Source organism: Cebus imitator, unplaced genomic scaffold (genome assembly GCF_001604975.1).
Source record: "Cebus imitator isolate Cc_AM_T3 unplaced genomic scaffold, Cebus_imitator-1.0 Scaffold241, whole genome shotgun sequence".
Lineage (NCBI taxonomy): Eukaryota > Metazoa > Chordata > Mammalia > Primates > Cebidae > Cebus > Cebus imitator.
Genome location: NW_016107556.1, coordinates 1,307,030 through 1,332,352, shown reverse-complemented (window position 1 = coordinate 1,332,352; position 25,323 = coordinate 1,307,030). Strand labels below are relative to the sequence as shown.

General features: G+C 46.8%; 1 protein-coding gene across 2 annotated transcripts in view; it reads right to left on the bottom strand.

The window, feature by feature from the left end:
- Positions 1 to 964: 964 nt before the first annotated feature.
- Positions 965 to 25,323, bottom strand: part of SMCO4 (single-pass membrane protein with coiled-coil domains 4) — a 67,818-nt gene continuing 43,459 nt past the window's right edge. The window contains exons 2-4 of one of the 2 annotated variants that reach the window (XM_037727839.1): positions 24,263 to 24,339; positions 8,433 to 8,710; positions 1,634 to 1,719 (exon numbers count right to left, since the gene is read on the bottom strand). In XM_037727839.1, the coding sequence (XP_037583767.1) occupies positions 1,704 to 1,719; positions 8,433 to 8,710; positions 24,263 to 24,339 (371 nt within the window). In that variant the 3' untranslated portion in view covers positions 1,634 to 1,703. Of the gene's footprint in view, positions 1,720 to 8,432; positions 8,711 to 24,262; positions 24,340 to 25,323 lie in introns of both variants that reach the window. The other variant, XM_017498425.2, reaches the window with a different exon arrangement.

Sequence of the window (25,323 nt, the reverse complement as noted above, 5' to 3'; positions counted from 1 at the left end):
CCAGTCCTTGGGGTAGTGGCCTGCCGTCTTTCTCAGACCAGCAAGCACTGACGCTCATAACAGAACCAAATAAAACGAAAACAGAAACCTTAGAAGGACTTGATGCTAGCAGCCTCTGAATTTGGTAAGTATTTTAGCGAATCTCTTTCCAGGGCCATGGGCCCTTGAGCGAGCATGAGGAGGTACCAGGTCTCTCTGAGACCAGCTCACGGAGCGGGCTGCAGAGCTCTGTCAGCCTGCTGAGTCCAGGCTCTCCAGGCATCAGCCAGAGAAGTCTTTCCTTTCAATAGCTGCTTTGTCCTTTCTGAGAGACTCACTCCAAGAAGCCCCAAATCTCCACTAACAGCCTCTGCCATCAGTGAGCGAGTTGCGCAGCCACCAGGATTAGCAGAGCACTTCTCTCCCCACAAATCTCCATAATCAGCAACGACAGGAGAACAGACACCCTCAGAACAGTAACCATGAATCTGACTTCCAAAAAGGGGCTGCTCCATCAGGAAGCAGGACCGCATAAGCAGTGCTGTTAGAATAAAATCAGGCAACCATTCCAGCCAATTTGCATTGAAAACTCAGCTGGAATGCCAACAATTTGCATCCTTTCGGTTAAGAACAAAATCAAGCCTGACCTTTACTTCCAGGACCACTCTGTATTGCTGTTTGCACAAACATATGGAATTAAAGTAGGAAAAACTAACTGGGGTAAAAATCACCTGTGGTCATATTCCAATTAGAACTCTCACTTCATAAAGCAGGCCAATTAATCCATCCTTTCTGTCCCTCTCCATCTTAAAATCATCATCAAAAAGCATAATTTTACTCGCAAATGATGAGCAGAGGGAGTGCTGGGGAAGGTGGAGAGAGCCACAGGAGAAAGGGAAGGGGAGGGGAGAGGGAAGAGGGGCAGACCCGGGGGCAGGGGGAGTCCCACAGACAGCACCTCCTGCAAAACATGATAAGCATCCAGTTTAAGGCTATTATCTCCTTTATTCAAAAAATAAATATTTCACTTTGATTCAACATATTTCAAATCACATTAAGCACAGAGAAGGAATACAGTCCCTTTGGAGATTGTGAACACGTGCTGGAAAGAGGCATGATCCAAACAATGGGAATGAGGTGAGTGCGGATTCCAGCTGCTTCCTGACCCAGAGGTTCCGCCCCCCTCTTCAGGTGGAGCTACTTAGAAACACACACAAACACACACACACACACACGCTTTGAAGTCTGAAAGGCACATGAAGTGGACCATAAGGTGTATGGCACATTCACTGATAAAACATCCCCTATTCCCTCCCAAGAAAAGCAGAGATACTTTAATCAAGTCAAAGATCAGAAAAGACAGGGTGCTCCTGCTTATAGCTCAGCAGCATGAACATCTCTGAATATGAAAGCCATTTTTTGTTTGCTTCCCCCCTCCCGCACCTCCTCTCCCTGCCGATGGGGTCTGCGGGCCAGCTGCAGGGCTCACTCGGTGATGGTGGGGCGTGTGGCCACGTACACAAACACCACGATCAAGAGCACGACCACGGCCAGCGTGGGCAGCACCACCGTGGTGATCTGCTGCCGGGCCTCCTGCATGGCTTGCTTCCGCTCTTTCTTGTCCTTGGAGGTCTCCTTCTTGGGCTTCCCTTTGAGCTGCCGCATCTTTCCTAGAGGATGCTAGGAGGGTGTGTCCAGAGGGATTCCAGGAAGGGCCACACTTGTCAAGGCTGGAACCTCCTGTAGGGGGAAGAACCATGACGGTCAAGAATAAACCAAGTGGAAGAAAAAAGAAATCATAAAGTTAAAGGCAAAAACTAGGAAAAATATCTGCAACTTACATGACAAGAGGCTAACAGAGGCCACACCAGGCTCTAAGTTCCCTTGGGATTAGCCCCCTAAGTAGTGGGCACTGGGTCGCCGGTATGCTGTGAGAGGGGCCTCTGCTCCAGGGGCAGCTGGACAAGGTCCTGGATACCAGACAAATAATACTGTGTTCTGTGCATGCCACGAGGCGAAAGGATTGGGAAGCACCAACGACGCCGCCTCCACTCAGAGAAGTGGCTCTCCCTTTCATGGCTCAAGCCACTTGCTTTCCTGCTCTAAGTTCCATGATCTCCCCAGCCAATCTCCAGCATGGAACTGCAGGCAGCCTGCAGTCTCCAGGCACACAGCGCCCCTTCTGCCCAAGCCAGGCCAGCCTCATTAAGGCTGCAGAGAGCCCAGGGCATCAACCTCTCTCATCTCTTTGTTGGTTCTCCTTGGCCCATTCATCCAAACCTTCCCAAGCACCCACCATGTGCCAGGCATTGCTCAAGGAGCTGAGGATAGAGACGAAGGACTCAGTTGTGTCCCCACAGAAGTCACAGTCTAGGGGGAATGATGGAGACCTCAGTCACGATAACACTGAAGGGAGACGGCTAAGCCCACAGTCCTGCTACCTGCTCAACCTGGGATTCTCGTGTGAATTCTGTGGCTTGCCGAGGTGCCTAAGAGGTGAATTAGAACTTTCAGGGGCCTGAGGAATGAATAAAAACCTTTGGAAAACTACAGAGAAACATCTCTATTAAATAAAGTTGGATTCTTATCTTTAAGCAAATGAAACAGACTTCAGCTGATTTAAATTGAGTTTACTTAAAGGCCTTTGGCATCTCACTGATTGCCAGAAAAGCCAAAGAAGGAAGCTCAGAAAATGGGCAGGACACTATGCTGTGCTGCCGTAACTGGAGCCCAGCTCTCACACTCCCAGTGTGAGGATGCCAGAGCCTGTGTCACCACCCATCAGCACTGGAGCGGGACGTGCCGAGCCACCATGACCGCCCCTAAAAACTAGATGTAGCTGCTGGCATACTCTCCACATGAACTCACCGCCACCCGGCTTTCTGCATTACCGGCTCCCATGCATGTGCAACTGGCCAAGCCCAGGCCCATATGCCCACAGCCTACCCTTCCAATTTGGACATCGGGAAGAGTACTTTCTAAATACAGTGAAGGAGTGGGGCAGATGTCCACTGTAATATCCTGGGAGACCAGCACAGAGTTAGCAGTTCTTGGAAGCAGAAGAGCACTGTATACCAATGTTGTATACTGTCTGCCCTGTTTTTTCCCAAGGTAGTGGGTGGCCTGTCATCTTCTTGAGGAAGAAGGTGACATTTACACCTAAGTGACCGTGGCAGGTGGCAGAATGTGGATTCTGAGTTGGGAAAGGTCTTATTGATACCATCCTGTTTTTTATGATGGATCCTTACTCTTTTACCATTCCTCTCATTCCATTTTGACCCCAAAACCTTTTTTGGATCATTCACAATCAGGCAGAGTTTGCCAAGGTATGAGACGACAAATATTATAGTGCCAGGATGGCATTAACGCCAATCAAGAGCAAATATTAAGGGAAGCATCGCTTGGCAACAGTATAATTTCCTTCATGAATCAGGAACAAAGAGAAAAAAAAAAAAACCTACTATTACTTTCTTAAGGCCTGAAAGGTTTAAGAACCCCAGGCTCTACCAATTCTCCTTTTCAAGTCTTCCAAAGGACTTCCAAACACACTTGCCTTCAAATTCAGGGCATCACTTACAAGCTAAATGGCTTTGGGCAAGTCACTTAACTCCACCACGCCATCATCTGAACAAGGAGAACAGCTTGTCTTAAAGGATGACTGCAGAATCTGGAAAGCAAATGCATCTGTACGCAGAGCTCTGCCCGCCTGTAGGGATGTGGTACCGACAGGCTGAGACAGCTCCACCTGGTACCCGGGCAGCCGGGGACGGGAGCACTGAGCTCCTCTAAGCCTGACTGCCCACCTTCACGGGACCATGGTAAGGATGGAACAGGAAGCTGTATAACTCAAGGCTGGGCACAGAGCGGATGCTGAATTCATGCTAGCTGACATCCCAAGACCTGGAACGCACCCCAACGGCCCTGTGAGTTGAACAGACAGGATTTATTATCTCCATCATAGAAGGGAGGAAACCAAGGCGCAAAGAGGAAAAATGTCTTGCCAACAGTCACCCAGTTTGTAAACACTCCATGGCTTCTAACAGAGCAATGGAGAGCATTCCTGTTCAAGGCTGCAAACAGCAGCACATTCTCTCTGACACAGACACAAAAAATCGGACACAGGGAGGAGAGCACTACACACTGGGGTCAGTTGGGAGGAAACAGGGGAGGGACGGTGGGGGGTGGGGAGCTGGGGAGAGATAGCAAGGGGAGAGATGCCAGAGGTAGGTGATGGGGAGGAAGGCAGCAAATCACACTGCCATGTGTGTACCTATGCAACAATCTTGCATGTTCTTCACATGTACCCCAAAACCTAAAATGCAATAAAATAAATAAATGGGAAAAAAAAAAAAGAAGGCATTAGCAGCACTCTGATTCATGGCCATTTCCTTGTGGAGCTAATGGCCTGTCGGAGCCCACTGCTGTCTCTCCCAAATCCCTCACAGGACTGGCAGGTGATATCCCGGGGCTGGGGCTAGCCATGCCCTGGCTGTCTGGCTAGCAGTGCTGGGCCTGACTTCCCTCCTGCACTTCAAGCTGCTGTCTGCATCCACCCACATATGTGCAGTTGACATTCAAAGGCACCAGCCTCCGCGATGACCAGTTCTCAACATTTGTAAGATGCATTCAGAAGTTCCTGGAGACATGGAAAAAAGCCTCGAGCTGCTGGAGCTGGGGCAGTCTGGTCAGGATTTAAAGGGCAAACATGCCCATGTGAATCCTGGGTGCTTCATGAGGCTTCAGGAGGCAGCCCTCTGCTCTCACTCACCTGTGACCTGGGGCAGCAAGGGAAAGCATCTCCGATATAACAACTGGGGAGGGGACCCTACGGTGAAAAGGGAAAAGCCAGGAAAAAAGCTGGGAAGAGCACCAGGCAGAGGGCACAGTGGCCTGAGCCAGGCAGAGTGGCCTGAACCAGTCAGGGCAAGGCTTACGGAGAAGGGAGAGGAAGGAGGCAGATTCTGGGGAAGGGAGGAGAGGGAGGAGCAGGGGCACTGCAAGCCATGGCAGGATTATTTCAACAACAGTAGTAGGTGCTGAAGGGCCTTCTGAAGGGAGATGCCGAAAACTCCCTCTGGCTGGTCAGTGCGGAGTGGATGGAGAGGGAATGCAAAGGGAAGCTCTGGAGCAGTCTGGGAGCAGGGGTGCTGGTGGTGGCTTGGACATGGGGAGGGTCAGTGGTGATGAAGAGGAGGATGGAGTAATGCTCTGAAGGTATAAGGGACAGGCCCCAGTGACTGACTGGACATGGCAAGTGAGGGAAAGAGGGACGCAAGAACGAATCCAAGGTCTGGAGCTTGCGCCACCACGTGGGTGGTGATTCCATCTCCTAAGGAGCAAGAAGGGGCATGGAGAGGAGTGGGCACTGGGGAAGGGCGGAATGAAGAAGTGCACTGAGTGCTCTGTGTATACCTCTCTGCATGTGAGGATGCCTTAGATGATGTCACGGAAATAATACCAAGAAGGCGATTGGATAAATGAGTCCGGAGCTGGGTCTGGGCTGAAGGTCTATATTTAGAAGTCACCAACTATTGGATTAAGAGAGATCACGGCCAAGGCAGGCAGAGAAAGGGCCCTGGACTGAGCCCCGAGGCCCTCTGACAGCTATAGGGCAGGAAGGGGAAGAGCAAGCAGGGGGTACTCAGAGAAGAGGAGTGAGGAAAAAGAGAATGTGCCGTCGTGGGGACCAAGACAGTGAAGAAGGTCAACTGTCAGAAGAGAGAGGCACTCGTGCCAGAACATAAGCGAACACACTGCTTCCTTCCTCGAGAACATTTGGCCAGGGAAAACCCATCCGTGGCAGGTGCTCAGTGCAGAGCTGGCCGACACTCTGCTGTAAGCCCCTCCATCTTCCGGTAGCTTGTGATGACGGGTCTCTCTGCATGCCAACGTGCCAAACATCACCAGGGCAGACAACTGCTTTGAAGTTCTGTGGGAAGTGTGTGTGTGGCCAAAAGGGTTTTTCTTTCTTTTTCTTTAAATAATAAAGAGAAACTACAGAATGATGTTTGAGGGGGCTAAGAGAATGGGAGAAAACCCTGACGCTGAAAAAAGAAGAGGCCTCTGTAGGAGCAAGACAAGAAGCCCAGGGGACAGACCTGCCTTTCAGAGGCAAAGTACCCTTCAAACTCAACAGGAGGAGGCAGAAAGATAGCACTGGAGCAGCAAGGTGGCTCTGTACTGTGTGGGCTGGGGGACTAGAGGCTTCTGTTTTTTTCAGTGAAATAGGAGAGGGCTTCAGCTTAAAGTCTGGGAAGTTCGGAGGCAGGCTCGGGGAAAGAGAAACCAAGATGCAGTCACCTTCGGAGGGTGGAAAGGCAACCTTCACAGCGCACTGTCCATGTCCGCCTCCCTCTGGGCTAAGGACTGCCTCTCCATGGCTCTGGGCCCAGGGGCTGCACAGGGCGGCCTCCTGGCCAGGGCTGGCTCAAGCACATCTGCTAGGACCCCTGAAATGTGGGGTTGCCTAGAGGAGAAGCCAGGCCAATTGGCCTCTACTTCAAAAATCTAAGAGACATGAAAGGACACTGAAGTTGGACAATCACACAGATGTAGTCACCGGGAAAGCCAGGGGGGAGAGAGCCCTGGGGGCGGAAGCAGCACCCCTGAGAGGCCACAAAAGAAGCCTCCTCCACGCTCTCCTCCTTCTAGTCCAGTCCCCTGTGAGGCCCAGCTCTACACAGGCTCCTGTCCTCAGGGTATGCTGACATGTCTCTGTATAAGATGAACACCTCTTTCAACTTCAGCTGGCTCCAGGGGGTCTCTGTCCCTTCTACTGGAAAGAGCTCTGCCTAAAAACAACTGCTCCAGTTTCACGAGGAATCCTGCCACTGACACAAAAGAAAGGACTGGCAGAGTCACAGGTCAAACCCACATCTGTGACTCTGAAGCCTGGATAGTCCCCACCTTCCTGGGTGCACCCCATTTATCTTCCCGTCCTTCATCCACTTTGTGCCCCCATCATGGTTCAGCAGCCCCTTGCAGAAAGAAATAAATGAAGCTCACATGCTCAGCCTGGCTTCTGCCTTGCAAGGAGCTCAGGCAGGATGGAAGCTGCAGCCTCCAGCTTCTCAAATGCCACTGCCCCACCTCTAGCTTCCATAGCCCGGGAAACGGAAACTTCACAAATGCCTGAGTTCTAATGATTCTAATGAAACTCCGGCCACTATGCCCCTACCCCCCACCAGCACACACCCACGGCAACCGGTCAGCATGGGAACATTCCAAATGGTCCCCAGCATGTGTGGGCAGGAGACCAGAGGCAGAGAGGAGGAAAGCAGGACACATTCTTCAGCACAGAAGTGTTTGTGATTTGTTTCTGTGATTATAATTTTCCCATCTTTTCCTACTTATGTGTATAAAGATATGCATGTATGCACACATGCTAACTTCTTATAGGTACTTTTTTCCGATTTGGAGATTATAATGTACACAGTGTTAGATCCTAGTAGGGAAAGGTAGCAACACAGGTTTGAAATCGGGTTTGTGCCTCAGCTCTGCCCCATCTGGTTAAACCACCTTGGACAAGGTAATAAATCTCTCATGTCCCGACTCTCCTCCTCTGTAAAATGGGTAAGAAACCTGTTTTGTAGAGCTATCGAAAAATTAGAAATAATGTATTATCAGAATATGTAGTAGATGAACAGGCCATACCAGAGGCTCAAGGAATGGTACACAGTGACTTGCTGTCCAGGGAGGTGTGTCCCGTGGAGATGTACATGAATCTGGGAAGCACCAGGGAATTCTACTGTTTTCATCATATGACCCATGGATGACAAAATCCCCCAGTTTTTTCTCTTTTCCCTGAGTTACCAATCAGCTGTTGGGCGGGTCTGTTCAAAGGTTTGATGGGAGAAGGCTGGTTTAGGCTCTCAGGGGAAGGTTTAGGACAACGAAGATCACTCCAACTCCCGTCACCCCAGACCTGCTAACCATGTGCAGCCCAAGGCAGCAGCCACCAGCCACGTGTTGAACACTTGTAATATGGCTGTGGTCCAAAATCAGCTGTGCTATGGTATAAAATACAAGAAAGAATGACAAATATCTCATTCAAAGTTATTCATGCTGATTACATGCAGAAATAATATTCTGAACATACTGGGTTAAATAAAATCTATTATTAAAATCAGTTTTACCTGTTTTCTTTTTTCTGTTTTAATGTGGCTACTAGAAAAGTTCTAAATTCCGTGAGTAGCTTGCATTATACTTTTACTGGACAGCTTGCGCCATACAGTCAGGGGCTCACCCTGCCCTCCTGTAAGCTTTCCACATCATAGGCTCAGCCCACAATGCTGAGAACTCCCTAAGCCTTCACAGCCCAGCCCCATTCACTCTTTCCAGCATCACCACACCCAAATGACCCACTACTGCCACCACATTCGAGCATCCCCATGGGCTCGCACCTCCCTGCCTTTGCTGATGGAGCATCTCTGCTGGAATGCCCTTTTCCTTACATTGTCATCCACATGCGCAGTCTCTCATCCTTGGATAACCAGCACACGTGGCCTTCGCCACCTCCTCCAGGCAGAAGCAACAGCCACCTCCTTGGTGCTAAATCAGCACTTGGTTTATACCTTGACAGCAGTGCTGACTGGCAGCTACTGCCTAGCTGGCTGGAGCCTCTGACGTCTCCACTTCTCAGGGACTGCAAATGTGCCTTGCTGGTAATAATATTCTCCTGGGCTGGCATGATGCCTTTTATGTAACAGGTGCTCAACAAACATCTGCTGGACTGAATATCAAAGATGGAATATTTTAAGACAAGCAGTTCATCTTAGGCAACTAACCATTGGGTTAGAATAGAAAATTATGTAATAATAAACTAGCTAGCTGCCATTTATAAATACTTATTTCATTCCCACCACAATCATACGAGATTGATATTTTTATCCCCATTTAAATGATGAAACTGAGATTAAGTAAAGTACACTGTTGCCCAAGATCAAAGACTGCTGGGAACAAGCACAATCTCAACTCCACTATAAAACCTGCAATAAGCACTCATTAAATATTTAATGAATGACCAACTGAATGAGGGTTTTAACTTAGACCTCATTTCAAAGCCCATCTATCCTCTCTGTGTAACCCCACAGTGCCTCCCAGCCACCCCACAAATAAGAACAGCAGCTACCACTTCCTGAATGCTCAGTACCTGTCAGGCGACTGCACTGAAGCCCTCCACAACACGCAAGCCTCACAGCAGCCTTCATCCCCATTTTGCAGAAAAGGGAACAGAGGCTTAGAGCAGGCCTCAGGTGGTTAGAAAGCCAATAGTGCAGCTGGGATTCCAATTAAGCTCTGTCTGGCTCAGAAACTGTGTTCCTCCCACTCCACGCAGTTGCTTCTGGGAGTCCAGGCTATTCCCTACAAGGCATGTGGATCAATGGGATGCAGATCGAGAGTCCATGCCTGGTTCCTGGCTGTCAGCTCTGGAAGCTGAGGACACAGGGAGGAGTGTGAGAGGAACACAGGCCCTCTTGGTATGTCTCATTTGGCAGCAAGTAAAGTCTGTTGCTTACAATCAGGCTAGCCCTGATGCCTGGAAGGTGCTGCTGCAGGGCTGGGCAGTCGTTCTAGGTTAAAAGATGCATCACATCCTGCTTGAGTTCTCAGTGTGGGCCAGGCTGCTCTGACAGCCCCCAGGAAAAGTGCAACTCTCTCCACCCACTCCTACACTGCCCAGGGCCAACAGCACGGAGAGAGCCAAGGATGTCACAGGCTGTTGAAGGGGTACCTACTGAGAACAGCATGACCAGACCTGGAGTCCATGCTAAGTCCCTGCACATGTCAATTACATCCCACAGTATAACCCATGCGAGAACAGTAACTAGTCCCAGACAGCCAACCACTAGCCTATTCTCAATGCTGTTCTCCTTTTCTGAAGTGTCAAAGCTCTCCTGTCTTCAGAAAAAAAAACAGCTTAAGGTGCTCTCTAAGTGGCTGCATGCTTCTCCCACTTCAAAATCAGGAACACAAATTAACAAACAAGAAGGGTATATATGGGGAAAGCTCTACCATCCCTTCTTGTAGCTGTGTCGTTGTTACAACATGAAGCATTAGAAGGGCCAAAATATTCTATGCTTTATGCTATAAGCCCAGGGACGCTGCCCTGGATCCAGGGAGACATAAATTCTGCACTTGAGAGCAGCAGCTCTGCGGTTCATCAAGTGTGCTTGCTTCATTTTATGTCCCTGGTATTTAGTCATAATGGGTCTGTGATCACTTCACTCCAGTCTGCTGCAGAGTGGAGGCAGGGGGCAGGCAGGCTGCCCGGAGAATTGTGCAAGATAGGACTCCTGACACCCGCGAAGCACCTGCTGATGGCATAAGTGTCTTCCCCAGGAACATATACATCAACGACAGCCACACAGGTGCCAGCTCCACTGCTCCCTGCTACCGACAGGCTACAGGGGTCAGGAAAGCTCTCAACCTGAAGGCCAGTGGGTGTGTGGAGGCAGAAGGGATCACAGCTACAGACAGATAAAAGATACACACACACACACACACACTCTCTCTCTCTCTCTCTCCTCACACCAAGAGCAGAAAAAAGAAGAAAATGTTATTTGGTGGAAGTGGCAGCAGTATCGGCTACTCCCAAATAAAAATCCAGGAATACAAAAGAACTTCTGAGTGGGCTGCCAAATGACAGAGACATAAAAAGCTAGGGTTCTTAATAAATTAGATAAGACACATTTTTGGGGGCACACTTGGATTTACAAACTGCTTTTCTTTGCATTATTCATTTCATCCTCAAAGTAACTCTGTTATGTATAACTGTCCTTACTTAACAAGAAAAAGCAGCACATGGTAAGTTAAGTGCATGTCAGGGTACCAGACCCATCTTGGCAATTCTAGGGTCTGTGATCCTGGGCCAAGTAACTTAACCTCTTAAGACACTCAAATATTCTACTGTCAAACAAAGATAAAAGTATCTATCATTCAAATATTTTTTAAGCGTCCCCTATATGTCAGGGGACAATGTTGAGGATGCAGCTATGAACAAAATAGGCAAAAATGTTGCCTTCAGGTAATGAAGCAGTCTTCGTTCACAGGGAATGTGGAGAGACAGACAACTAACAAATGGATAGAGCATGTGTCAGAGGATGCTATGTGCTGCTGGAGGCACAGAGGCTGCAAATTTAGAGTAACTAATCAGGGAAGGCTTCATGAGAAAGTGACAGTGGGCCAGATGAAGGGACCTGTGCAGATTCCTGGGAAGATCTTCCAGGCAGGGCAGGACCTGGGCTCAGGCCCTCAGGCAGGACATCCTTGCACGTCTGAGAAGCACATGGGGGCCGGCAAGTCTGGAGAAAGCAAAGGCAAGTGCTGAGGGGTCAGAGCAGGAGCAGCGAAGGGTGAGATGGGCCACAGGAGGGTGCTGCTTACATTTTAAAAGAATTCTGTGTGGACAACTGACTGAAGCTATGAAAGGGCTGAGACAGGGAAATCAGGGAAGATGGTAATGAATTATTCAGGTGAAACCTGATGGTCCAGGATAGGGGCAAATGTGGTGCAAAGTGGTCTCATACCGAGTGCACTTTGAAGGCAGAGCCACACAATTCACCAAGATTGGAATTGGAGTGTGAAAAAAAGAAAAAGGACTAAAGACTCTCTGGCCTGAGCAACTGGAAGAATGGAGTTGCCATTGAGAGAGGTAGGAAGCTGTAAGGGGGATGCGTGGTGGGTGGGGAGAGCTGGAGTCTGACAACCTATCAGCCATCCCGAGTAGGGACACCAAAAGGCAGCTGGAGGCATGGGCCTGCAGTGCAGGGAGAATGAGCCGGAGACAGGACCTTGGGAGCTGTGGGCCCTTAAAGCCAGGAGGCTGAGTGTGTGCAGAGTACAGGACTGAGCCCTGGAGCAATCCAACTTTGGGGAGTTGAAGAGGAAGCAGCAAAAGACTGAAAAGGGAGTCAAGAAAAAAACCAGAAGAAGATGGTGGCTTGGAGGGCAAATGAAGAAGGCGTCCTGAGGAAAGGGAGCTGGCCATTTGGTTTGGCCACATGCGGGTACTCCATGACTTGCAGAGAAGTTTTGGTGGAGAGCGGTCAGAGGCAAGATTGGAGTATGCTCGGGGAGGTTGGGAGCACGCAGATGGGAGGTGGTGAGGACAACTCTTCTTCGGACTGCAGTAACAAGAGCACAGGGAAGGCTCCGGGGCAGTGCTGGGCTGAAATCCTAGTTCTGCCACTTACAGGACCTGCAACCTCAGGCAGGTCACTTAATCTTTCTGTGCCTCAGATTTCTCACTGGGGCTAATAACTGGACCTAGCAAACTGATACACAAGAACAGTCACTGGTACATATTAGGTATAACTATTGGCTGTCATCATCATCATCATAAGGAATAATGACAAAGTAATTATGTATGAAAAATAACTCCTGGAAGAAGAGCATCCACTTAGGAGGCACGGAGAGGAGGGAGATGTTGGAAGTCTCGAGAGAGAGAAGCCACAAGCAGCTGTCCAGGAGGCAATGAATGGATGGGAGGAGTGGCACGCACACGCCAGTGGCTCAGGTCCACTGCAGTGGAGGCCACACAGATTGCAGCAGGCAAGTCAGGATGGCACCAACCGCCCAGGCGTAGGCACAGAAAAAGTACAGGGTTCCATTTAACCAGGGATGGCGTTTTATCAGGCCGATATAACAAAGTAAGAGAAGGACAACGTAAGGATGACATGAAATTACAAAAGAAAAGTGTCTGGCATAGGCACAGCGCCTGAAATCTGACCACTGTTCAAGAGCTTAAGTCACGTGTCCAAGGAGCCCCCTCTCTCCACACCTGTCCCTCACTTGTCCCCCCACACCCTTCTCCCCTTCCATCCCCAGTGCAAAGAGTTCAGGACCAGACAACAATGCTGGACTCTCAACTCTGCTCTTTCAACTAAGCCACATCCCTCCCTTTCCAGTTGGAAGTGTTGTCACGTCCCTCAGGCCAAGTTGTGACAAGGTGCCTCCCTTGTCTGTGAGAATACTTTCAGGCTCAGGGAAATCTAGAGACCAAAGCAGCCCATGTAAGTGCAGGCTGGTCCTCATAAGCTCCTTCCAAGAGCCGGGAGCAAAGGAGGCTCCTCCTGCCTTGAGGAAAGGCTGCCTTTTAAGGACAGGCCCTAAGATTGCCGGAAATCCTCCAAGTCCTCACAACCAACTCCTCTCATGGAAGGTGGTTAGGAAAAAGGAGGAAGCAGAGCTTTTGAACATAACTTGTTATTTAACCCTGAATCCTGGAATCAGAGTTGAATTAATAGCCATCAGCAACCCAAAACACAGCAACTTTGTCTTTAACTAGTTCACCTGAAGTAAATTCAACCATTAAAAGGACAAAAATGGTAACTAAATAAAAAAGAAGTCACTTGAAATTCCTGTAAGAGGCTCCAAAACAATGGCTTTTGAAATGCTTATGATGTGCAGAAAGAATATAACAGCAGCACGCGCAACACAACTGAAATCAGTTTTAGAAAATATGTATGCTTATACACTCTGATATTTCATTTCATTTAAAAAAAAATGCTGGTTGCGATTCACAAAACAGATTTTACAATCAGTCAAGGAGTTGAGACCTGCAGTTGAAATACACTGGACTAGGCTGACCTATCAGTGAAGTCTCTCATAGACTTCATATATTTAATGGTTAAGTCCCAATAGTTAAATGGCCCAGGTGAGGTTGTGGAAACACTAGCTCCAGAGGTCTATATATTCAAAGGGCATAAATTGCAGGTTGAAGAAGTGCTAGATTTAGCTGTGGCTCTGAAAGACAGAACCTGAACCAATGCATAGAAGTTACAGGGAGCCAGACTGAACTGCCTTTTGGGGTGGGGAGCTTTCTGTCTCCTAGAGAAACCAAGCAGAGTCTGAAGGATGAACGGGATGCTGAAGAAGGGACTTCAGAAATCAGATCAAAGAGATGGGCCCAAGAGTTACTGAAGTCTCTTCCCATTCTGACTGTCTTCTCTACTTTGATGAATAGGTGGCTGTAAGAAGGAAATGGAAGCAATGTGTGTAAAATGCTCAGAGAAGTTACAAGCTCCTCTATATACCAACATCCTTAAATGGCAATTCTTTATCCAAACCTGTAGGTTCCCTCAACTTCATTTGCTATTCAATTAAGTACTCTAAAACAGCAGGTACTAAAAGTAAGCACAGCTAATTCATCACTTCCTTTATGGCGGCTCAACTCTAAGGCAAGGCTGGGGAAGAATTCCTGAGAAAGCACGCAAGCCATCCAACGGTGTGCACTGGGTTTTGTTAAGGCAGTGCTTCTCCTAACTTGTCCATCTGAAATATGCGGGAGTAAATGAATGCCCATCTCTGGAGGCCATGTCTAGGGCATGGCCAGGGAAAGAATAAAATTTCATTTGGCTCCTCTGTTACCTTAAAACGGCAATTGATCACATGTAACATCTGCCTGGTTGTTTACTTATGATGTGCACACACAGTGATAAAGCCTTCTGTGGCTCTCCTGATCCCTGACATCCCCATGCTGTCGGCTCTGCTGCATCACAGGCTCCCACCTTAGAAGTGAAAAATGAGTTTTGAGATTAAGTAACTTGCTCAAGACCACCAGGCAAGTAAGTGGTGAGACAGAGTCAAACCTAGGCAGTCTGGTTCCACAGCCTGCTCTTAACTACAAAGCAGTACTGAATTCTCCTCTAACAAATATCAGTTTTTATTGTAAAATTTTTAAACATCATTTCTCCCAAATATTTGGGTTAAATGTAACCCTCGAGGAAGATGACCACACTGACCCTGTAGCTTGGCCACCATGCTGGCACACTGGCGCACTGGAACTAGAGAAACACAGCTTCTGCCACAACTTGCCAGCCTGTCCCCATGTTTTTGTGACCAGGCATGGGCTAACAGCCCCTTTTCTCCTAGACTCCTAACACAGCCCTCAAGTTCTTTTAGGCACTAACTTCATCAACAACCAAGATGCCACAAGCGCCAGTTGTTTACAACATCTTTAAAATGAAAAATTCATCTCTCAGCTAAATTACAGTAAGTTAATTACAGAGCCTGGCTGATGGCAGACAAACGGAAAGAGCAAGAGACTAACTAAATTTATCAAACAGGAACAACAACAGCACACACCAAAGGTTGTACGTCCAACCTTCCCCCAATAAAGAGGCTAGGGACTCGCCCCAAAGAGAGGCGAGTAAGCTCTAGCATCAATTCATTTCTCCAGCTAACAGTTGCTGAGCACCAGTGTCGGCAACTAACTTACCACGCACAGATACATTCACTCACTCACCAATTCACTCATTCAAACGCTTCCTGAGCACCTACCCCATGCCACATGCTGATTAACTGTTGTAAATGTACAAATGGATTGACTGATTGGTCCATATGATCATTTGCTGATTCACCAAATACAAGGCAGCCTCGATGTGCTAAGTACTGTCCTGGTGGCAGGAAAGAGTAACGAAAACAAAGTTCCTGGTCTCACGGAACTCACATTCCAATTGAGAGAGATAAACAATAAACAAATAAATGTGTAATATGTCAAGGAACAAACTACTATGAAGAAAGACAAAAGCAGTATATATATGGTGACCAGGTAGGGGACGTGCTGTAATACGGAGAGTGTCACAAGGGCCTGCCCCTCTGATTAGAGAGCAGAGGCCTGTAGGAGAGGCGGGAGCAAGCCCCAAGGAGCCCTTGAAGAAGACGGTGCCAGGGAAGGGCATGGAGGGCAAAGTCCACAAGGTGGGAGCATCCTGAAAGTTTTAAGGAGTAGCAAGGGGCCAGGGAGACCAGAGCAGAGGGGGCTGATGTATGTAGCAAGCAAGGGGAAGAGCCGAGGAGCTGAGACAGCCAGTTCAAAAGGGACTCTGCAAATGCACCATGCAAGTCTCAATGCTTACCATATGTGCTTCCCTGCAGACCTCTGATTCCTCAAAAAATTCAAATATTTTGCAAAAGACAGGCAGTAAGCTAAGCTGCTATTAAATATTTACACAGCGGTGTGTCAATGTTCTCCAGATCTCTTAAGAGTCTATTTTAGGGTAGGAGAAAGGGAATGACCCCATCAGAAAATGAACTTGAGCTGTTGAAGTTGCATTGTCACTAACAAAGTGATAAATATTTGATCTTTAATTTAAATGTCCTCCTTTTTGCCGAACTTTAAGTTGATTTACCAGTCAATGAGATTGGTTTAGGCACATGACACAGAACAAAGGCTTTTGGGCACTGAAGACAAGGTTTATTGATCTTGCCCATGGCCCAACTGCAGACTGCACAGAAGCCTCCAGGTCAACAAGGGTCAGACCAGCTCCAGCCTTAGGTCACTCAGACCACTATGGGGCCACTGTTGACTAAGGCAAGCCTGGGTGCCAGAACAGAGGAAAGCTCTCCCAGTCACCTTCTACTCCACCTTCCTCTTGCTGCCCCGCCTGCTCCTAGTTAAAAGCTTACTAAGGGCTGCTCATTCTCCTCTGTGCTGACTCTAGAATCTGTATACCATCCCACCCCGAAATAAAACAGTGGCTGCACAGACATCACACACATACCCATGCCTGTGTGTTCTCCCTGCCATCGCTGAGTCCTCAGCAACTCCACCCAGATGCCTCCCTGTCTCCAGCCTCCTGATTCCTCAGTCTCCAGGGAATGATTTCACAGAAACCCACGTCTGATCTTAGTTCTCTAACTAGAATGTGTTCGTGGGTTCCCCACTGTCAACAAAATAGGGTACAGATAGGAACTGGCTTTCAGGGCCTCTGTGCTGAGCCCAACCCTGACCTCTGACATGGCATCATGCACAGCTGAACAACAAGCTGCACTCATGTCCACTTCTAAACCTCCTCATCTTGGCCTGCTTTACGCACTTGCTGGATGATACAAGACTGTTCCTCTCACCAAGGATGCCCAAGCGGGAAGTTTGGGGATCTGCTAGACACCACCCTGTAATTCCCTACATCAGACTGTTCTCCATTAACCTAAACATCTCTCAAACATACCCCTCTCTCCTTCCCCACAGCCCTCATCTTTGTTGATGAGGAATTCTGTGATAGCCTCCTCCAGCGTTTCTCTGCCTTCATCTTACTGCTTTCTTGAGCCTTAAGTAATGCAAACACTCACTGCCCATGGAGGCAGGGCAAAGCATGCCACCCTTGCTCATCCCACACATTTCCCCCTTAGCAGCAAAAAATAATGCGGAAATAACACTGAAGAATCACCAGAGAAGCAAACATGGGAGACAGAGACATCTTTTGCAAAGGGATACAGATGACACATCTAAACCTTATACCTGTTTTAAAGTCTAGTTATTGTAAACTTTGAAGCCAAAACACATTCCTAGCATAAATAGGCATCACTTCATAGTTCGGGGTTAACAACCAACCAAATCATGTTAACCAAATAATGAGAAAGCCAAGTTAACAGTGTAATTATACTTCTAGATTCCCAGCAACTTTAGTTGCTGTCACAAATTCAAGACCTCACTGACGTTGCACTGTCAGAGTGCCATTTCCAAAACCAGCAGGAATCCATCTGCCTACATCTAGCAGGCACCTGGAAGGCACCACTGCTGAGCATGGCTACCCAAGGGAGTACAACCGTCCAGAAACTCCAGCAGGGCACTAACTTAACACCAATCACGTGTCAATCACCTGACAACATCCAGCCTATAGTTATACCTAAAATGTGCAAGTCTGTGGAATTTTAAGTCTCACACCCATTAGAAATAACAAAAGGACTGCCAGAGCAGTCAGGCAGGCAAGAAAAATAAATAAAGGGTATTCAGATAGGAAAGGAGGAAGTCAAATTGTCTCTGTTTGCAGACGACATGATTGTATATCTAGAAGACCCATTGTCTCAGCCCAAAATCTCCTGAAACTGATAAGCAACTTCAGCAAAGTCTCAGGATACAAAATCAATGTGCAGAAATCACAAGCATTCCTATACACCAATAACAGACAAACAGAGAGCCACATCAAAAACAAACTGCCATTCACAATTGTTACAAAGAGAATAAAATAAATGGGAATACAACCAGCAAAGGATATAAAGGACCTCTTCAAGGAGAATTACAAACCACTGCTCAATGAAATAAGAGAGGACACAAACAGACAGAGAAACATTCCATGTTCATGATTAGGAAGAATCAGTATTGTGAAAATGGCCATACTGCCCAAAGCAATTTACAGATTCAATGCTATCCCCATCAAGCTATCAATAACCTTCTTCATGGAACTGGAAAAAAACGCCTTAAACTTCATATGGAACCAAAAGAAAGCCCACATAGCCAAGTCAATTCTAAGCAAAAAGAACAAAGCAGGAAGCATCACACTACCGGACTTCAAACTATACTACAAGGCTACAGTTATCAAAACAGCATGGTACTGGTACCAAAACAGAGATATAGACCAATGGAACAGAACAGAAGCCCCGCAGGCAACACCACACATCTACAACCATCTGATCTTTGACAAACCTGACAAAAACAAGCAAAGGGGAAAGGAGTCCCTGTTTAATAAATGCCGTTGGGAAAACTGGGTAGCCATGTGCAGAAAGCAGAAACTGGACCCCTTCCTGACACTTTACACTAAGATTAACTCCAGGTGGATTAATGACTTAAACATAAGACCTAACACCATAAAAACCCTAGGCAAAATCATTCAGGACATAGGCGTAGGCAAGGACTTCATGACCAAAACACCAAAAGCATTGGCAACAAAAGCCAAAATAGACAAATGGGACCTAATCAAACTCCACAACTCCTGCACAGCAAAAGAAACAGTCATTAGAGTGAATCGGCAACCAACAGAATGGGAAAAAAATTTTGCAATCTACCCATCTGACAAAGGGCTGATATCCAGAATCTACAAAGAACTAAAACAGATTTACAAGAAAAAAACAAACAAGCCCATTCAAAAGTGGGCGAAGGACATGAACAGACACTTTACAAAATAAGACATATATGAGGTCAACAAACATATGAAAAAATGCTCATCACCACTGGTCATTAGAGAAATGCAAATCAAAAGTACATTGAGATACCATTTCACGCCAATTAGAATGGCGATCATTAAAAAATCTGGAGACAACAGATGCTGGAGAGGATGTGGAGAAATAGGAACGCTTTTACACTGTTGGTTGGAGTGTAAATTAGTTCAACCATTGCGGAAGACAATGTGGCGATTCCTCAAGGACCTAGAAATAGAAATTCCGTTTGACCCAGCAATCCCATTGCTGAGTATATATCCAAAGGATTATAAATCATTCTACTATAAGGACACATGCACACGAATGTTCATTGCAGCACTGTTTACAATAGCAAAGACCTGGAACCAACCCAAATGCCCATCGATGATAGACTGGACAGGGAAAATGTGGCACATATATACCATGGAATATTATGCAGCCATCAAAATCGATGAGTTCATGTCCTTTGTAGGGACATGGATGAACCTGGAAACCATCATTCTCAGCAAACTGACATAAGAACAGAAAATCAAACACCACATGTTCTCACTCACAGGTGGGTGTTGAACAATGAGAACACATGGACACAGGGAGGGGAGCATCACACACTGGGGTCTGTTAGGGGAGAAATGGGGGGGGACAGGGGGGGATGGGGAGTTGGGGAGAGATGGCATGGGGAGAAATGCCAGATATTGGTGAAGGGGAGGAAGGCAGCAAATCACACTGCCACGTGTGTAAGTATGCAACAATCTTGCATATTCTTCACATGTACCCCAAAACCTAAAATGCAATTAAAAAATTAATTAATTAATTAAAAAGAAATAACAAAAGGACTTTCGTATCTGAATCAGATCACTGACTTTCAGTAGAAGTCTTAGGAGTACAGACCATGCCTACAGAATCCCTATTCTAAAAGACAAACCCGATCCAGTAACTCCTCAGTATAAAATTCTATAGTGGCATTCTACTGCCTTTAGAGTAAGATCCAAATCCCTTGCTTAACCTGGTCCCCAAGGAAGGACCTATACAATGTGCCTCCTGCCCACCTTTTAGCTCTCAACTCCCACCCCACCATGCCCTCCACTGCAGTAGCGACCCTCCTCAGGGTTCTCTGGCATGCCACGTCCTTGCTGACCTCCCAGGCTTTTATCCATGCAGCTGTCTGAAATGCCCTTTGCACCCCTTTTCTCCCAAGCATTCCTTCTGCTTGGCAAAAAAAAAAACAAGCATTTGGTACTTGGGGTCTCTTTCAAGACCCATCTCAAGGGTCACATGACTTTCCACTCCCGAAGGTGAGAGGCCATCTCCCTATACTCCCATGACACTAGGTAATAAACCCTATCACAATGCTCATCACACTGTAAAATCACCTTTGCTAGCATTCCCATCACAATCTTTGCTGTAACTCATCGGGGACCCACCAACTGAGTATTTAAAACATTTCAACTTCAATATCATAGAAAAGCTATCGTAATTTTAGGCCACAGTGCACCAAACATCCAGCTGGAATTTCAGTATTTCCAATAAATACCTTGGGGAAGGCCTCAGAATGGAGAGTATCGTGCCTAAGATGAAATTCAGCTATGTGTTTTTCAGGTGTGTGCATGGCGACGTGTACACACGCACGCTTAACACACACACAGAGGAGTAAAGCTCAAGGCTAAGGAATAGAAATAGGCTTCAAGATAGGAGAAATATATTTAAAAAGGAACGCTGTATGCTAATATTTAGCTTTTTTTTCCCCCGTTGTATAATGGAATGTCAGTCTTTTCTTGTACCAACCTAGAACCCCGCTTCCTGAGCTAAAATGCTGTTGCACATTTTTATGTCTAAAATGTGGGTGGGGGGTGGGGAAGTTGCTTGGGGAGTACCAAGGGGCATTGCAATTTCAGTTGATTACTTATTGGCTATTACATATTAAGGTTCCAAATGAAATAGTAGTCCACCTCTGTGTTCTAGGAAGTGTTATTCTGGTGTTTGGAGGAATAAAACACTCGTTGTTCCATTTCCGATAACACAATATTCATTCTAAGTACACCTTTGAGAGCCTGAGTTATTTTACTGCGTTTAGAAAATTGAAGTAACTGTAATCTTACAGGGAAGTCAAGAGTGAAGGGGAGAGTGTCTCACAAACTACAACAACATGGTGCCAACAATGCTGTGCCTCTGCAGCCAGGCCTAGGGCCCAGACAGTGCAGTCCTCTCCATGGGCTGCGCTGGGCTTCTGTGGGCTTCCGTGTTTCATCGAATGCAGGATGAGGTCACCAACAGGTTTCAAGCAAGGGAGTGAAATGATTTGACAAGAGTTTTTAAAGATTGCTGTGGGTCCAAAATGATGAGAGGAATAGAAGAAAAGGGGAAGCAGTCAGGGTAGCCCGTTAAAGGGCTTTGGTAGTCAGTCACCCTGGCAACGATAATGTTGGCTTGGACTTGGGGGTGGACATGGGAGAGCCATGGATGAACTCAAGATCTACTTAAGGAGAGGCATCATTAGGACTTGGTGCTTTGGAGGAAGAGAAAGGCGAATATTAACAGATGACTTCCCAGTTTCTGGCTTGACAAAGTGAGTTAACAACTACGCACCTTAATAAGATGGGGGAAGGGAGGAGACCTAGAAAGGGACTATGGTAGAAGCAGACCAAGACTTAAAATCTGGACACAGTAAGCTTGAGGAACCCACGAGATACCAAGTTTGCTAACTGCTACAAAGGGTGTAAGAATGCTATAGAACACAGAGGAGTCCTGGAGCCAGCCTCAGAGGTGACCCATGCCCATCCTCTCATGGAGCTCAGAGGTCCTGCCACTGTGCCAGTTCAAGGTGGGCACAACCACTGAGGAGCACCTGGGACCACACTCAGCCAGGACACCTGTGGGTAGCCTCTATAAGGATCCTCACTAATGTAGATCCAGCTTTGGGGTTAAGAAAACAATAACCTTCACAGTAAAATAGTGCTTACATCATGCCACAACTGGAAGTAAATGTGCAGCCTGATGTTTCCTTCGATTAAAAGCATCACAATAGGCTTGCAGATTTCTCAATACTATGTTTCAGATTCCCAGCAAAAGGTTGGTAGCGTCTGGTCTTAGGCCCCAGAGCTTACACTATGGGGAGTACCAACCTGTTTGGGGGATTTGAGGTTAGAGTTTCCCACAGGAAAATGTTAATCTAAGAGAGTATCAGAGGAAGGTTTCTCAACGTAAAAAGACCATAGAGGATGGCCTGTTTCAGGAAAACAACAATTCACTGAAATCATATCCTGCTCTTAAGTTAATAGCCCCCCTTCTAGAATAGAAGATGGTTTTTTACTATGATGGTTCTATTTTCCCATTTCCCCATCAAAGGACAAATCAAAATGTCACTTGACAATCCACTCTTTCATTGAAAGTTGAGCCATTTTTTAAAAACCACATTTAACTAAACAATTCCACATGGCAATAAAGCACTGTGCTCCACTTCCTTGATTGATAGAAACCATTTGCAATTATTTAAAAGAGAAGGAAGGGAAAGAACATCATCAGATACAGCTGAATTAAGCTGATCAAACCCATTAGTGTCTTCCAGTTTACTCAGAGTAAGACAATGCAGCATTCATATAAACTAATTAAATTTCTTGTCTATAAATTAGCCTTAACAAAAACAAAACTTTCAAGGCTGACTGGAAGGTCTCAAGAGGAACATATCTGCTTTTTCAAGAAAGTTGCCTGGCTGGGGGTGGAGAGAGTAGCAGGGTCAGACTCTCAACAGATCAAGACTCCCCTCCTTCAAAGGAACACTGAGCGTGGGGAGGAGAGGGAAGAGGCTGTTTTGTGAGTCTGGTAGTTTGCCATGGCTTCCAAAGGGAAGGACCAAGATGGGATGGGGTGGTAAAAACTGAACCCCATTCACATCAGCTCATGACCTTATGCAAGACATTAAACTTCTGAGCTTATTTCCCGACTTTGAAATGCGAAGTTACCACTTGCCTCTGACTGCTTCCCAGGACTAGCTGGAGAAGAAAATCTGCTGATGTGTGTCAAAGTACCTTGCAAAAGAGAAAGCACTCCACCAATGTGAGAGACAACTGCTGGTTACTGTTAAGCAGAAAGGGTGAGTCAAGTCCTCCAAGATGATGGTGACCAACTAAACTGATTTTTTTTTTTTTTGAGAACCATCAATTGATTATTTATTTTGTCAAGTATACTTGATTTGCACACACTTGCCAAGTCTCACAAGATTCAACCACTTGGGTAATTTTTTATTGATAACAGGATATACATATTAAAAGCCTCATACTGAACCCCAAATCACACATCCAACCCAGACAACAATGTGCAAATGAATATGCAAAACAATCTCTGGAAATGTGTGTCTCCAGGATCATCCACAATCTAAACTTTGTCCCTCTGGCTGTGATGTACAAACTGATAAAATTAGTAAGAAATTTCTCTGGGATCTTCAGCAGGTACAGTAAACAGTTTGCAAAAAGGAATCTGCTGACTTGTTCATTTAAAGGACAAAGGTTGGGGGCAAGGAGGTGGGTTAAGACATAAGGTCACTGAGTGAAGCAGCTGAGAGCTTGGCACAGATGGAGAAGGTAATCCACCAGCAGCAGATAGCAGGGGCCACAACCCCCACTCACACCCTCCACAAGGGGGCGGAAGCGGGTGGGAAGCCCTGCTCTAGTGACCAGTGGCTTCCAGCTCTGCCTGTCACCTCCCTCCCCACTTCTGGATTCCAGCTCTTAACATGGGCAAAAAAAATCAGACACAAAGTTTTGCTAGTAGAGAAGATCAGGAATCTCGGATCAATGCTCAAAAATCAGAATGTATTTAAGAATGATTTCTAGTACAGACCCAGTAAGGGAGGCATGTTGGGGGTACACTGTGGGTCCACACAAGAGCAGGCCTCTCGTGGGGAGTCTCCTTCACGAGTCATTCAACAAATGTTTATGGAGAACCGACCATGACCCAGGCACAATTCAGATGTGCCCTCGAGGAGCTTACTGGGGAAAATACAACAACAGGCCACGAGAATAAACTGTGGAAGTAAGTACCATGATGGAGGGTGGTATTATGAACCTCTACCCAACCGGCCAGGAGACAGGAAGGGCGAGGCCATCAGAGGAAGGGCAAACAAGAACATAAACGTCACAGGAAGGAGAAAGTGCAAGGGGGTTCAACAGCAGGAGAAATCACCACCAGCCTGGAGGAGATCCTCCACAAAGGAGACAGGTGGCATTTGATAAAGAACTTGAGGGATGAGGAGGAACATGGCCAGGCAGAGAGAAGGGGTAAAATATTACACACAAAACTGGGCATATAGGAGGAATGACAGGGACGGTGACCTCTCCCCAGACATGAGTCTCCCTTGTAACAGCATTTTTACCTTTTCTTCAACTTCAAGAATCGTTGCTTGAATAATTTCAGCAAACTGATCTCCAGTACAGGTGACTTGAGTTATTCCTGTTGAGAAATTAGAAGAAAGGGTATAAAAGGTCACAGGGGAAACCCCTCCGCAGACTTCTTTTTTGAGCCCCCCACCCCCCTGGCCCCTCAGCTCATGCTGAAAGAGCAGTCATACGGTTCCCCTCTCACAGCTGACTTGGGGACAGACACTTGTCACCACCCTGCTCCAGAGGGGCAGACAGACACACACATACCCCGGCATACACATGCATGTGTGTGATGGGCAAGAACACATAGCCCCTGAGTTAGAGGGGCCTTCCCAGTCCTGCCCCAAACAGGCAGTCAAGCTTTGCTCCCTGTATTCCTGAGATTCCTACAGCAAACTCTCTGCTAACTTAAGCTGCCATGAGAGCATGGCTGTTCCCTGCAATCAAAAATGACTGATTTTAATAAGGGATACAGGTTTGGGACTAGAAAAAGAAATGAAAGTAGAAGGTGAAGGAACAAAGGCTTTTGAACCAAAGCCTTGAGAAAAATGAAAGATGATGAGAAAGTGACCCAGGCATCTGAACTACTGTCCCATCCCATCAGAGAGGAAAGGAAGAGAGATGTGTGAGAGCCACAAAGGACAGCCAACAAATTAACTCAAAACCTCAATGGCATTAAATGTTAAGATGGAAGCCCAGATACTGGGGGAAGGGGGCTTTTAATATGAATATTACCCATAAAGCAAAATAATAAGAGTTTCACTGAAAATAAAAAGGTGGGAGACTCCAAAAAGTTGTCTATAACAAGCCAGACATAATTGAGTAATGGTACAATGCCTATCATTACTAAAATATGTACAGTCACTCAAAGATAAATCTTGGTTTACTGTGATTTTTGTTTTGTTTTGTTTCAGACAAACATTTCATCTACTCAAGGTGTGGTTGTGGTAGATCAGCAGTCAGTGCTGAGTTCAGCTGGGCTTTTTCTTCTGGTCTTGCCTGGCTTATGTATGTGGCTACAAGCATCTGGTTGCTCCACTGGGCCAGATGGTCT